Source organism: Neopelma chrysocephalum, unplaced genomic scaffold (assembly GCF_003984885.1).
Source record: "Neopelma chrysocephalum unplaced genomic scaffold, ASM398488v2 Primary Assembly neopelma1_95, whole genome shotgun sequence".
In the NCBI taxonomy this organism is placed as follows: domain Eukaryota; kingdom Metazoa; phylum Chordata; class Aves; order Passeriformes; family Pipridae; genus Neopelma; species Neopelma chrysocephalum.
The window spans coordinates 505,372-518,267 of NW_020897757.1; the positions used below are offsets into that span (position 1 = coordinate 505,372).

General features: G+C 47.9%; 1 protein-coding gene across 1 annotated transcript in view; it reads right to left on the minus strand.

The window, feature by feature from the left end:
- Positions 1-9,716: 9,716 nt before the first annotated feature.
- Positions 9,717-12,896, minus strand: part of LAPTM5 (lysosomal protein transmembrane 5) — a 12,744-nt gene continuing 9,564 nt past the window's right edge. The window contains exons 6-7 of the mRNA XM_027694007.1: positions 11,543-11,635; positions 9,717-10,435 (exon numbers count right to left, since the gene is read on the minus strand). Coding sequence (XP_027549808.1) covers positions 10,361-10,435; positions 11,543-11,635 — 168 coding nt within the window. The 3' untranslated portion in view covers positions 9,717-10,360. The remainder of the gene's footprint in view (positions 10,436-11,542; positions 11,636-12,896) is intronic.

Consider the following 12,896-nt stretch of genomic DNA (forward strand, 5'->3'; position numbering starts at 1 on the left):
AGAGGTATTAACCTGCCCTTCGTCGGGGAGGCATCGAGCCAGCCCCTGACACGTGTGAAGTGCCGGGGGGGGGCTCCGAGGGGAGAGGGACGAGGGAGAAAACCCTGCCCCAAGGTGGGGAGGGGGGGGATGTCCAGCCCTGCCTGCCCCCATCCCTCCACAATGGCTTCATTGCTGCTGGAAGGGGATGGGAAGCTATAAAAGAGCCGCAGCGGGATGGTATGTGGGGAATCTGGGACTGTAACAGTGGGACCAGTGAGCCCAGCCCTGGGGAACTGGGCTTGACCTGTCAATCAGCAGCTCCTGGCCACAAACCCTGGGCCTGTGCCACCGGCTGTGGTGTGTCAGGCTCGTGTCCTTCCTCTGGCAAACCCCAGGGAAGGGGGGGAATGGGATCAGCATCACACAAATCACCTCTCAGTCCCCACGTGTGCTGGAAACCAGCCCGTGGGATTGGGGGGCTTTGCTGCCTTGGCTTTGTCTGAGGGGGAGTGCTCAGGGACAGAGGAAGAGGAAGAGGAGAGGAAGGCTTGGGCAGGCACAGAAGAAAGTGTGGGATGCAGAATAAGTTTCTTCCTGCAGGGAACAGTTCCTTCCATGTGAGGTTGTGCCCCTGTGCAGCAGAGCAGGGAGGGGAAAGGGCTCAGGAGCCTAAACTGGATAAATAGAGAGGGAACTCGGGACAGACAAACAGATCAGGAGTTGGATTTAGTTTTCCAGTGCAGCGTTCGGGTCTGTACACAGGAGGGAGATGCAGCTCCTGCCACAAAAAGCCAATAATCTGAGTTAACAAACAAGACTGATGATGCTGCTGCAAGTTGAGCTGAAATCCAGTGTTTTCTTTGTGGGAGAGCAGCAGGGAGATTTGGTACCAGGGTAAGAGGAATTTAATGATGGGTTGGTCACAAAGCAGTGCATCTGTTTTCTTCTTTTTAACCACTGTTTTACACCATCAGCTGATTAAAGCCCTTCTCCTCTGATGGATTAGTCTTTGCTCACCTTTCCAGCCACACACCCTTGGATCAATCAGCCATTTAATCTGAGTTGTGTTAGTGCAGTGCCAGGCAAACCACCTTTAACTCAAAGCCCAGTTTCTCTTCCCTTATCCAAAGTCTCTCTTTACTCCTAAAGCTCTTCAACAGAGCCCAAGAGCTCCTGTGGAGAAAAGCTCTTTGATTAGGGAAAAAAAGGACCTGTCCTTAGTGAAGCTGCCAGGCTGCTCTGAACCCTTTCAACATGAAAAGTGTTAATTAAAATACTGAAAGATGGCGAGGTCCTCATGCAAAACCAGCATGGGTTTGTCCCACTGTCTTCCCAGGTACAAACCATCAATCATAGGCTTTCAACGATCTCTGGATGGAAAATTTTAGCCAGAAGGAACAAATGTTTCAGAGGAGGGACGGGGCAGCTCTGCTGGGAGGAAAGGCTGGGAGAATTGGGATTGTTCAGCCTGGAGAAAGGAGGCTTCGAGGTGACCTAATTGTGGCCTTCGAGGGCCTGAAGGAGCTACAAGGAAGATGGAGGGAAATTTTAGACGGGCTTGGAGTGCCAGGATCAGGGGGAATGGCTTCACACTGAAGGAAAACAGAGTTAGGCGGGATATTGGGAAGGAATTGTTGGCTGTGAGGGTGGTGAGGGGCTGGCCCAGGTTGCCCAGAGAATCTGTGGCTGCCCCTGGATCCCTGGAAGTGTCCAAGGCCAGGTTGGAGCCACCTGGGCTAGTGGAAGGTGTCCCTGCCCAGGGCAGGGGGTTGGAATTACCTTTCAAAGTCCCTTCCAATCCCAACCAGTCTGTGATTCTGTGATGAACATGATTATATTTATGTGTTTATATATATATATATAAATAACTATGTATATATGCACACACATGCAGGCACGACTCTTCTATTCAAACCTTTCATGGATGTGTTTATAAAATCATGAATTTTGATGGGTGCTAATATATATAAATATATATATATACAATTCACTGCTATCCTCGTGTGTTTTTATTCGCAGAGCTACATTTTCTCCCCAGATATATAGAACACCTACACCCCTACATTTACAACTATTAGGGAACAAAGTGAAATAACAGCCTAAAATTTGGGAAGCTTTGCCCCCGAGCTGTCCATGATGAGGTTTCTCTGTCACTCTGTCCTGCAGACAAGGATCTCTTGGTGCAGACAGTACTTACTCGCCATGAATAGGGATCATTCAGAGCCCTCCATAAATGAAGCCTCTATGGCTGTTCTTGCCGAGGAAAATATAAAGTTTCTCTGTGTCATTTTGCTGTTAATTAGCAAAGGAAGATAAATACATTTCAGGTGAATATTTTCACTAGCAGAGCTCGTGGCACACAAGCAGCATTAAAGCTTTGAAAATCCTGTGAAGGGCAAAGGTGTGCTGGATACTCAGGGCCTGCATTTCTGCCTCTGTAAAAGCACTGTTTGTTTGGAAAATATGAAACATAATTTTTCCCCCAGGCCCCCGAAAAAATGCAAACACGGGGTTCAATATTTTCAAGAGGAAAATATGCATTTAAAAGCTCTTCCCCAGCCCTGGTTGAAACATAAACAGACAAACCATTAACGGCCAGTGCTGGCCCCAGAGTGGCAGAGCTGCTCTTGGGGGCTTCACGTGTCCTGGCACAAGGAGGGTTTGCCTCTCCTCCAACACAGCCATGGCTCCTGATTTAAAAATGACTGATTTTAAATATCAGATCCCCTCTTTCCTCCCTTCTTCCAGGAGATCCTGGTCCCACCTTGCTCGTACTGAAGTCAAGTGGCTCAGACTCTCCTTGTGCTGGGCACTGGTGGGGCCACACCTCGAATCCTGGGGGCAGTTTTGGGCCCCTCGTGACAAGGAAGACATTGAGGGGCTGGAGGTGTCCAGGGAAGGGGCTGGAGCAGCAGGAGCAGCTGAGGGAGCTGGGGGGGCTCAGCCTGGAGAAAAGGAGGCTCAGGGGGGACCTTCTGGCTCTGCAACTCCCTGACAGGAGGGGGGAGCCGGGGGGGGTCGGGCTCTGCTCCCAGGGAACGAGGGACAGGAGGAGAGGGAACGGCCTCAAGCTGCACCAGAGGATGTTGGATGTTGGATATTGGGAAAATTTCTTCAGGGAAGGGGCTGTAAAGCACCAGAACAGGCTGCTCAGGGAAGTGCTGGAGTCCCCATCCCTGAAGGAGTTAAAAAAAGCATGGATGTGGCACTTGAGGACGTGGTTTAGTGGTGAACTCCATGATGGTGCTGGGTTGACAGCTGGACTTGATCTTAGAGGTCTTTCCCAACCTTAACAATTCCAGGGTGGGGTCAGGAGAAGCAGCTTGTCCCCCCCAGCACGACCAACATCATCCTCTGCACCCAGCCAAGAGAGAGGTTTGGTTTTCCTTCCCTGGCTGCTCCTCAAAGCTCTGGGTAATGCCCCAAAATTACACTGTGCTGCACCTTCCTTTGCATCCTTTATCTTACTAACAACCTTTTTCCTAGTTTGGAAAATCCTGATGACAAAATTCATCCTTTGAAGTGTCTTTGACACTTCACTCTTTGAAGTGTCAAATCTTCCAACCTTGGGCCAGGCCAGGAAAGAGCAAAGCCCAGTTTAAGTCCCGTAAGTTCTAAAACCCAAGCACATAATACAGACAATATTAGAGCTGGGAGAGGTGGTAACTTCTCATTTGTCATCAGACAAACAAGTCTGATGGCATAAAACTCTATAAATGCAGATTCTTTATCACTGTATGCAAAACACTTCACAGGAATATTGATCAGATGGGAAAAGCTGAGAAAAATGACATTTTGTTTTCAGTGCCTTGTTTTGATTTGGCATTTCACTCGTGCCGTTTGTTTTGCTCACGTTTTTATTTTGAACCTGTATTTTAGTTCCATATTTACATATTTCCAATAAACACCTCACAATTACATTTAATACCTCGGTATAAATTTCACACTGCAACAAACCAAAACCCTGAGGGGCTTCCATGGAAATGACCCAGAAGAATGGGAAGGTTTTCTGGGGGAGGGAGGGAAAGGAACTCAAAATTCAGGGATCTCAAGACGTTTCCAGACTTCCAACAGAGCTCAAGCACAAGGCAGGATGAGAGGAAATCACCTCCAGTTGTGGCAGGGGAGGTTTAGATGGGATATTAAGAAAAATTACTTCTTGGAAAGGGTGGTCAAACATTGACTCAGCTGCCCAGGGCAGTGGTGGACTCCCGATCCCTGGAAGTGTTCAAAAAAACCACGTGGATGTGGCACTTCAGGCCGTGGTTTAGTGATGAACACGGTGGTGGGGGATGACTGGTTGGACTCGATGATCTTAGAGGTCTTTTCCAATCTTTTAAAATACTGCATTTTTCTTTATCTTTTTTTTTTTTTTTTCAAAAAACCCAGTGTTTGTAGCCCTGGCCCATCAACCCTTCTCAGAAGGGATCTGGAGGGTGGCTGAGTCCCTCTGGTTGGGAAGGACAAGCAGCCAAATTCTGAGTAGTTTACTGTTGATTCTTATTTCCTTCCAAACAAACCTGTTGGTCGTAGTAAACACAGCTTTCCTGCCCTCCAACCATCAGAAAACTTCAAGGTTTAGCAAAATTCTCAGTCATTTTTTGCCTGTTTCAGGCTCCCTTGGATGTTCCCAGGTTGAGTGTTCCTGAGCTGCATTCCCAGCTCCATTTCCCACCTACTCAGAGAAACAGTGACAAAAGGTGCCTTTTAGTCCAAGATCCAGTTGTTGTATTTTATTTATTTTCTATTTTGGTTTGGCACAGTGGGGGGGGGTCTCTCCCAACCTGTTTCATTCCCATAAAGGGTATTTACTGCACCCCTGTACTGGGAATATGATATTTCCAGCAGCGGGGTGAGTGCAAAGTATAAAACAAATGATGTAAAGGGTGAAGGGCTGGGGAGACATGAATGGCTTTAAATATAACCCTTCCAACAGCCCAGGATCAAAGGAACTGCTGTTTATCCTTTAAGCTGCAAATAGCTGGCAAATATCCTCGTGCTCTGATGCTGTAAATAGTAAATGCTGTTTATGGCTGGGGCATGTTTATGTATTTTATGGGTCACACTTATTTCAGAGGGATCAGTTTTATTTGCCATGTTAACCATGCCCACATATTCCACCCCCCATCCCGGGACTGAGTTGCCTCCTGGGCACTATTCCTGGCTCTCCTGCTGAGCACCTGCAGCTCAGGTCCTCCCTCTGGGCCTGGAATTCTCCACCTGTGCAGGGACACAGTTCTGGGCTGGCCCAGGAGCCCCTGAGGTGGTTTCTGTCCTACAAGTGGCTTGAAGGGCCAGTTTTGGGCACCACGGTATAAGAAAGGTCTAAAGCTGTCAGAGAGCAACCAAAGGAGGGACATGAGGATGGTGAAGGTTCTGGAGAGGCCACACAAAGAGTGGTGAGCACTTGGTGTGTTCAGCTGGAGCAGAGGAGACTGAGGGGAGACCTCAGTGCAGTTCCAATGCCTGGGCAGGGGCAGAGGAGGGGCAGGGACTGAGCTCTGCTCTGGGGGGAGCAGGGACAGCACCCAGGGAACGGCTGGAGCTGTGTCAGGGCAGGCTCAGGTTGGATCTCAGGCAAAGGTTCTTCCCCCAGAGGCTGGTTGGGCACTGCCCAGGCTCCCCAGGGCAGTGGGCACAGCCCCAAGGCTGCCAGAGCTCCAGGAGGGTTTGGCTGATCCTCTGGGGCACAGGGGGTGACTCTTGGGGCTGGGCCTGTGCAGGGCTGATGTTGGACTGGATGATCCTTGGGGGTCCCTTCCAGCTCAGCACATTCTGGGATTCTGTGAATGGAACAGCTCTATAACACTGGCCAGTTCTGAAGGTGGTCTCTGTGTGGGCAGCTCATTTTCTCTGAGGTGAATGAGCCAAAATAGCTGCTGGATTAAAGCAAACCACACAAAAGGACCAGGGTAGAAATCATAAAATCATAAAATCCTCCAATAGTTTGGGTTGGAAGGGACCTTCAAGCTCATCCCATTCCACCCCCTGCCATGATCAGGGACACCTCCCACTATCCAGGTTGCTCCAAGTCCCATCCAGCCTGGGCTTGGGCACTTCCAGTGAGATGCAGTAATAAAGACTCTGGGATCACCCAGGAAGAGGAGCATCATTATAAAATAACTTTCACTGACAGAAATGTCCCAACCCCCCTGTGAGCAGACACATGGATGAGAGAGTTCCTCAGCTGGAGCCCGTGGGGGCTCCTGGGCTGATGGATGAGTGTGAAGATGGAAAGCAAAAGAAAAGGCTTTGGTTGATGCATCACCACACTGCCAGTTTGTGTCACCCTGGGCCCACCACTGGGGACAGCACTTGCAGTGACTTCATTTGACTGCCACAAGTGAGTAATTATCTTAATGAACTGTCTGCAAGGGGTGAAGCCCATCCCTTTCATGTGCTTTGATTTAAACAACTGCAGCAGTGCCTGTGCCAGGCTCAGGGTGTTGGGCCCTGGGAGCTTTAGAGGAGTCATTCAAACCATCAGGAACCAAGGCAGCCTGAAAGCAAGACACACAGTCCCTGTGGTGCAGGACACTGTGCCGTGACAGCCTCCTGGAGACATTCCACACATCCATCACCTGGGATTCCCCTGCTCCAGGGCCAGGCAGCACACGGGCTACGGCAGCTCCAGGAGGTGCCAGGGAACGCTGCCAAGCTGCTGTCTCTGCCCTCTTCAAGGTCTGTTTATACCCACTCAGGCTGGGGGAGGCCTTCCCATCACAGTGGACACTCTGGCTTGACCTGCCCAGCTCTGGCCATGGATGTTCCTGGTGCATTGCACATCATTTTCCCCAGCTTTCCAGCAGCTCCCTCACATTCCCAGATGCCATTTCCAAGTCTGATAGAAGCCAGCACCAGAAAAATACCTCCAATCCTCCCCAGGCTTTACTGGCACTGGATTCTCTGCCACCTTTGGCGCTGTTCAACTGCCAGCAGGATTTGTAGAATCAGCTTGACTGTTTTCCACTTTAGAAATGTAGAATCAGTTTTCCATGTCAAAGAGTTTCTTACAAAAAAGGGGTGGCCTGGATTGCTGGAGCAACATGTGCTGCTTCCATCAGAAGGAAACATTTCCCACCAGGGCACAGGTTTATCAAACGTTGGACCAAAGGGCTGGGAATGGGGCATGGGAGCACTTCCAGCATCTCACATAAAGCGTAGTGGTGAATGTGGTGGTGGTGCCACGTTGATGGTTGGACTTGGTGATCTCAGAGGTTCTTTTCCAAACTTAATGATTCTATAATTGTAAAGCAAAAAGCCCCTTTTCCACTGGAGCTTTTGCTCTGGGTCAGATGGGTGGAAAGTGCCAAGGTCAGTCAGGTCATCTGATGGACATCTCTGGAGTCCTGGAGCGTCTCCACCTCCATGAGATGTTGCTGGTTTGGTCAAGACCCTCTTACTTATCTGTCCTGTCATTGCTGAGATCATCAGCTCAGCCTACTCCCTCCATGAAAGAAAGATCATCAGCTCAATCTCCTCTCTCAGTCAAAGAAAGATCATCAGTTCCATCTACTCTCTCCATCAAAGAAAGATCATCAGCTCAATCTACTCCCTCTATGAAAGATCATCAGCTCAATCTCCTCTCTCAGTCAAAGAAAGATCATCAACTCAATCTCCTCTCTCCATCACCTCAATCTCCTCTCTCCATCAAAGAATTGCTGCTCATTTCTTCTCTGCACTGGAAAACTAAAAACAACATGTGGAGCAGCACTAAACATATTTGTGTGAGCTGGTTCTCAGCCTGTATTTGAGACTCACCTCAGTAAATCAGTTTAGAGAAGAAAAAACATTGCAACAGTGGCATATTAAAAAGAGTCTTTTATCAGGCTCAAACCCAGCATTGATAGTGCCACGGTCTGACTTATTGAGAGGTTTGGGACAGCTCGTGTTCAGTTTGTGTTGGCCAAGTCCCCAACATTTCAGAAAACCCAAAACCACTTCCTGTCTCGAGCTCAGCCCCTGACCTGGCTGGAAGCTCACAATAAATCTATACATTTTATCACATTTCAGGGGGTTTGGAGCCAGGCTTTCTTGGGAAACTGTTCTGAGCCCTTGGAGAGAAAACTCTGCACAGCAGAAGGATGGACTGGCTTGGTCCAAGTCAGGGAACATCAGGTTTGGTAAAGAAAGCTCCTGGTACATATTGAGACAAATCCCAGCTCTGCAAAGATTGTGTTGAACATCCTTGAACTGCTTTAGCTGGATTAGCAGAGTCCATTAAACCAGGAGGCTCAGGGAATGATTTATCCTGCTGCAGGAACTAAACAGCCCAGAGCATTATTAATGGGAATTTAATTAGAGGAGGAATTTGAACTGTTTAAAGGGATGGAGAAGGATTTTTAACCTGATTTAGCTGCATCACATTGAAGAACCCTCTTCTGGTTTAGAAACCAAGGGAATGGGACTCAACAATATCTGGGGCAGACCCAGTCACTGAGGTCAGTCCTGGGCAGTGGAAGGAGCCTGGTGATGATGTCCCAGTGCTGGGGGGGTTGTCACACACCAGCTCAGCACCTACAGGCTCTGATGAGGAACTTTTAGGGCAGGACTGTGCTTCCAAAAACTCCCTAAATTACCAAGAGAAGCTCCACCCAGTTACCCCATCCCATGGCCTCCTCCAGCCCTGCCTTTGGGCTGGGGAGAAATGAGCAGCAGTTGCAGCCTGGTCTTTGGGACTAAGACCAAGAGGGCTTGTCTGGAAGGTTCTGGAGCCTATTGATTATTCATAATTAAAGATAATGTTTTATCTCTCCACATAATAAAGCAGCAGACTGGGCTGGACCTTGATGCATAAAGCTGGGCTCTTCACACTCCTCTGCCAGGTTTCCTGGTTGGATTTTGGGTTGGTCTCTCGCTCTTTGGTCACAATTGCCACATTTAGGATCAGAGGAATTATTTTCTGCCTTGAAGAATTTGAGGGGCTGGCACTTTTGTGGGTGATTTTTTGTACTTTTTTGTGTGCTTTTGTGGATGATTTGAAGCATATTTAAAAGCACTGGAGCTATTAAGGTGTCATTGTGGTGCTGCCTTCCAGACTTCATGGCTGGTTTTAAGTATCCTGGTTCCCAGAAGATGAAGCACAGAGAAAGGGAGTCATCCTTTCTTTTCTGTGATGAGAGAACCAGCTCAAAAGTGTCTAACCAACATCATTATCTCCATCCCCATATGCATAAATACACACCCAGTGAAAAGACCACAGGGCAGCACCACACTTCTTATTTATTCTTTGCAAATATTCCCTTGAATCTTGTTGTTTTGTTTTGTTCCAGAGCAGCACAAAACCCCCCAGGCTGTGATCCAAGCTGGGGATGATGCTGGAATAGTTATTACTGAGCAAACTACACTTCCCCACTGAGCTGTTTTAAAAAAAGCAGGTAACAATCCCAAGTAGATGAGAGGTACCTGGAATTTGGTCTCTGCTCATCTGTCACCAGCACTGACTGCTCTGTGCACAGTCAGTTTGAACATGCCACAGATCTTTCTTACACGTGGAAGAGGAAGGATGGAGGAAGATTTTTAGATAAAATTACCAGACTTGCTGTTAAAAATACCAGTTTTTCCTTTGCAAGCAGCACACACACGTGATAACATCACCCCAAGGTCAAAGCACCAGTTTTTGCTAATTTTTTTTTTCCCAAGAAGCAAATTATTGCTTCCTAAAAAAGGGAAGGACACCACGATTCAGAAATCAGACCCCAGCAGGCAGAAATCAGACAGCAAAGTGGTGAAGCCATTAACATTTTTTTTTTAATTGAAACTCATCTTTCAAGTCACACTAAAAGCAAAATAAAATATGCAACCACTCAGGTATAAAATGGCAGAGCAACACAGTGAGCACCCCAGCGTGTTGGATGGATCAATCCTCATGGGAAGCAGACAGGATGAGAGCTGGGTTGTAATTCATGGGAGATCTTCATTCTCCTGATGCTCCCTTTGCCACGGGGTCTGGCTGGCACAGCTTCAGGGCTGGGCTGTGGCACAGAAAAGCTTCTCCCCCCTTTCCCCCCCATCCCACTCCCAAAATATCCCAGTTATGTGTGAGACAGACGAGAAGCAGCATCTGACTGGCAGAAAGCAAGGCCGGGAGGGGCTCAGGCGGTGCCTGCACGTCCCAGCAGCCCCAGAGCAGAGCCAGGGCTTGGGAATCTCTGCAGGGCCTGGAGCCAAGGCTGGGCAAATGAGCAACAAACGGGAGTCAAAATGCCAGTGTGGGACAAGGCATCCAATCTCCCCACTCTGCAGGATCACACAGTGGGCTGGACTGGGATCATGGAGCTGCTCCAGAGCGAGGATTCCTCGGTGGGACTGACTATCTGACAGCAGGGGAAGAGGCACCAACAGCAGCACTGATGTCCTTTGCTCCCCAGAGCAGAGCTTAGATTGTCACATAGGGTGGTGGGGACTCCTTGGAAGGCAACTCCAAGGCTTCCTCATAGGATGGCAGCACAGCCTGGAAGAGAAGACCATCAGTTATGCTCTGGGTTTGATCTTGGATGTGTTTCTCCAGCTGGTTCAAAGCAGGGTAAAAGAGCCCCGTGGGCTGTAGGACATGAAGGGCAGGAATCCAGCAGAGTTAGAGGAGCAGCAGCACTTTGGAACCACTTTGCTGCCAGTCCCACCTCCATGTCCTGAAGAAATCAATGGAGCAAGAGCCTCTGATGTGCAGAACATCAGCCAAGCAGCTGAGCTCAGGGCACTGCAGAGGGCCCTGGGGCACAGCAGGGGCACAGGCTGCTGGCAAGGCAAGGCTCAGCCTACTTCCCAAGTTTCAGCAAGACAAACCCCTGCATGTATCATTCCATATCCTTCCTCTTTGCTTCTCATCAATATTTACAGGATTAAAGGTCTTGGAGACCTCATAGAAGTTCACAACTTGCAGTGGGCACAGCACCAAACCTGCCACAGCTCCAGGAGGGTTTGGGCGGGGTGGGATTGTTGGGGTGTCTGGGCAGGGCCAGGAGTTGGACTGGGTGATCCCTGGGGGTCCCTCCCAGCTCAGGATATTCCATGAGTCAATAATTTTCCATCACATCAGAGCAGCTGGATGCTGCTCATAGAGAGATCACCACTAGCCCGAGGAGGGGCATTGAGATTCATTAATTATCAAATCATTAAGGCAAAGGGCAATGCACCAAATCACTCAGACACTGATACTGTGAAAGGTGAAGACAAGCTTAATTTTAAACCCTCTTGGACACACAGAACCCAAAGTTCAGCTGAAATTAAACCCACAGCTCTGGCTCAGAGATTAAAAGTGATATATTCCCATTTATCTGCTGTGGCTCAGAGATTACAAGTGATATGTTCCCATTTATCTGTTCTGCCTGAAGCCTGAGCTGCAGGTTCCTTGCAGAGTTCGCTGAAAGATTTAATACAAAAATAATGTATATATAATATATGCAATATAATATAATTGGAAACTGATTTTTAGGACCTGTCAATGCACATTTGAAGGGTTAAACTCTGTCTCAGACCACCAGAGAAGCACAAGGAAGGGTCTCCACGGATCTCATGAGTCTGAAATATGATTTTTTAAATCTAAAGGAGTTTTCCTCACCTTTTCAACTGCTTGTGGGTCGACTTTCACCTCCTCTCTCTTGCTGGCTTTGATGTACTTAAAGCAGCTCAGCACACATTTGAACATATAGGCCTAAAAAAAAGGGGGAAATGGCATTTTTCCATTGCATTGCAGGTCAACAAGAACATTCCCACTTTTGCCACCAGGCTGATGTTGTCCCAGTCTCTTCTCTGGAGGCAGAAGTTTGGGATCCTGGGTCCCAGGGCCTTCAATCAGGCTCTATCCATCCTTCTGTAGGAAGGTGGGAACTCCATGGATCCAGAACAGAACAGTGGGGTGGGACTACGACTGGTAATGCCATTAAATATAATATTTAGAGCTCATAAAATATAATGTTTAAAGCACATTAAATATCATGTTTCAAGCACATTAAATATCATGTTTCAAGCATATTAAATATAATGTTTCAAGTATATTAAATATAATGTTTCAAGCATATTAAATATAATTTTTAAAGCATATAAATATAAAGTTTCAAGTTTTTAAATATAAATTTTCAAGCACATTGAAGATGTTTAAAGCACATTAAATACAACGTCTGTGACCTCTGAGAGCACCATGTCACCGGGAGGAAAGGAAAGCCCATTTTAATGTTATTTTTCAGAGCAGGTTACAAAGCCTGGATGTCTCAAAAAGCACCTTGGGCACAACATCCACCCTCCAGAGATCCAAGGCTCCACGGCCAACTAGGACTGACCCAAAAAGGGAGTTTATCCAACCAAATCCTGTCCTTGCAACAGTTACACTTCTCTGACAGGACCTCCTTGCACCTCCCGGAGTTCTAAGATGCAATAAATAGAGCTTTTCTTGGGAAAATGGCTCGATTGATGGGTTGTGGCACATGAAAATAAGCAAAGTCTGTGTAACATCCCCTGTTAAATCAATATTTTGCCTCCTCTGTGCAGCAAGAGTCGTGTGCCCCTTGTTTTTGTTGGCCTGGGACTCCACTCTGGCCTTTGCAAAGGAACACAGGGAGTTGTATGTCCCGAAAAGCAGCCGAGGATTTCCCGGGACAATGGAGACTGTTGGGCTTGACACAAAGCCAAGACAAAGATTGGGACCAAGGAATGAGTGTCTGGTTGAAGGAATCCATCTCTCTAAGTCCCTCAGGGATGAGGAGGCAAATCCAAGCTTGGAGCATCTTTAGGGGATGCTGCAAAAACCATCGTGCCTCCAAAAGCTTCCTCGTACAGAGAGGAAACGTGGGAGACACTGAAGGCATCATACAAACTGTGTGAAAACCTCCACTCAGCCAGGAAAGAAAGCCCAGTAAAATAAAATAGAATAGAATAAAATGGAATGGAACAAAATGGAATAGAATAGAATAAAATGG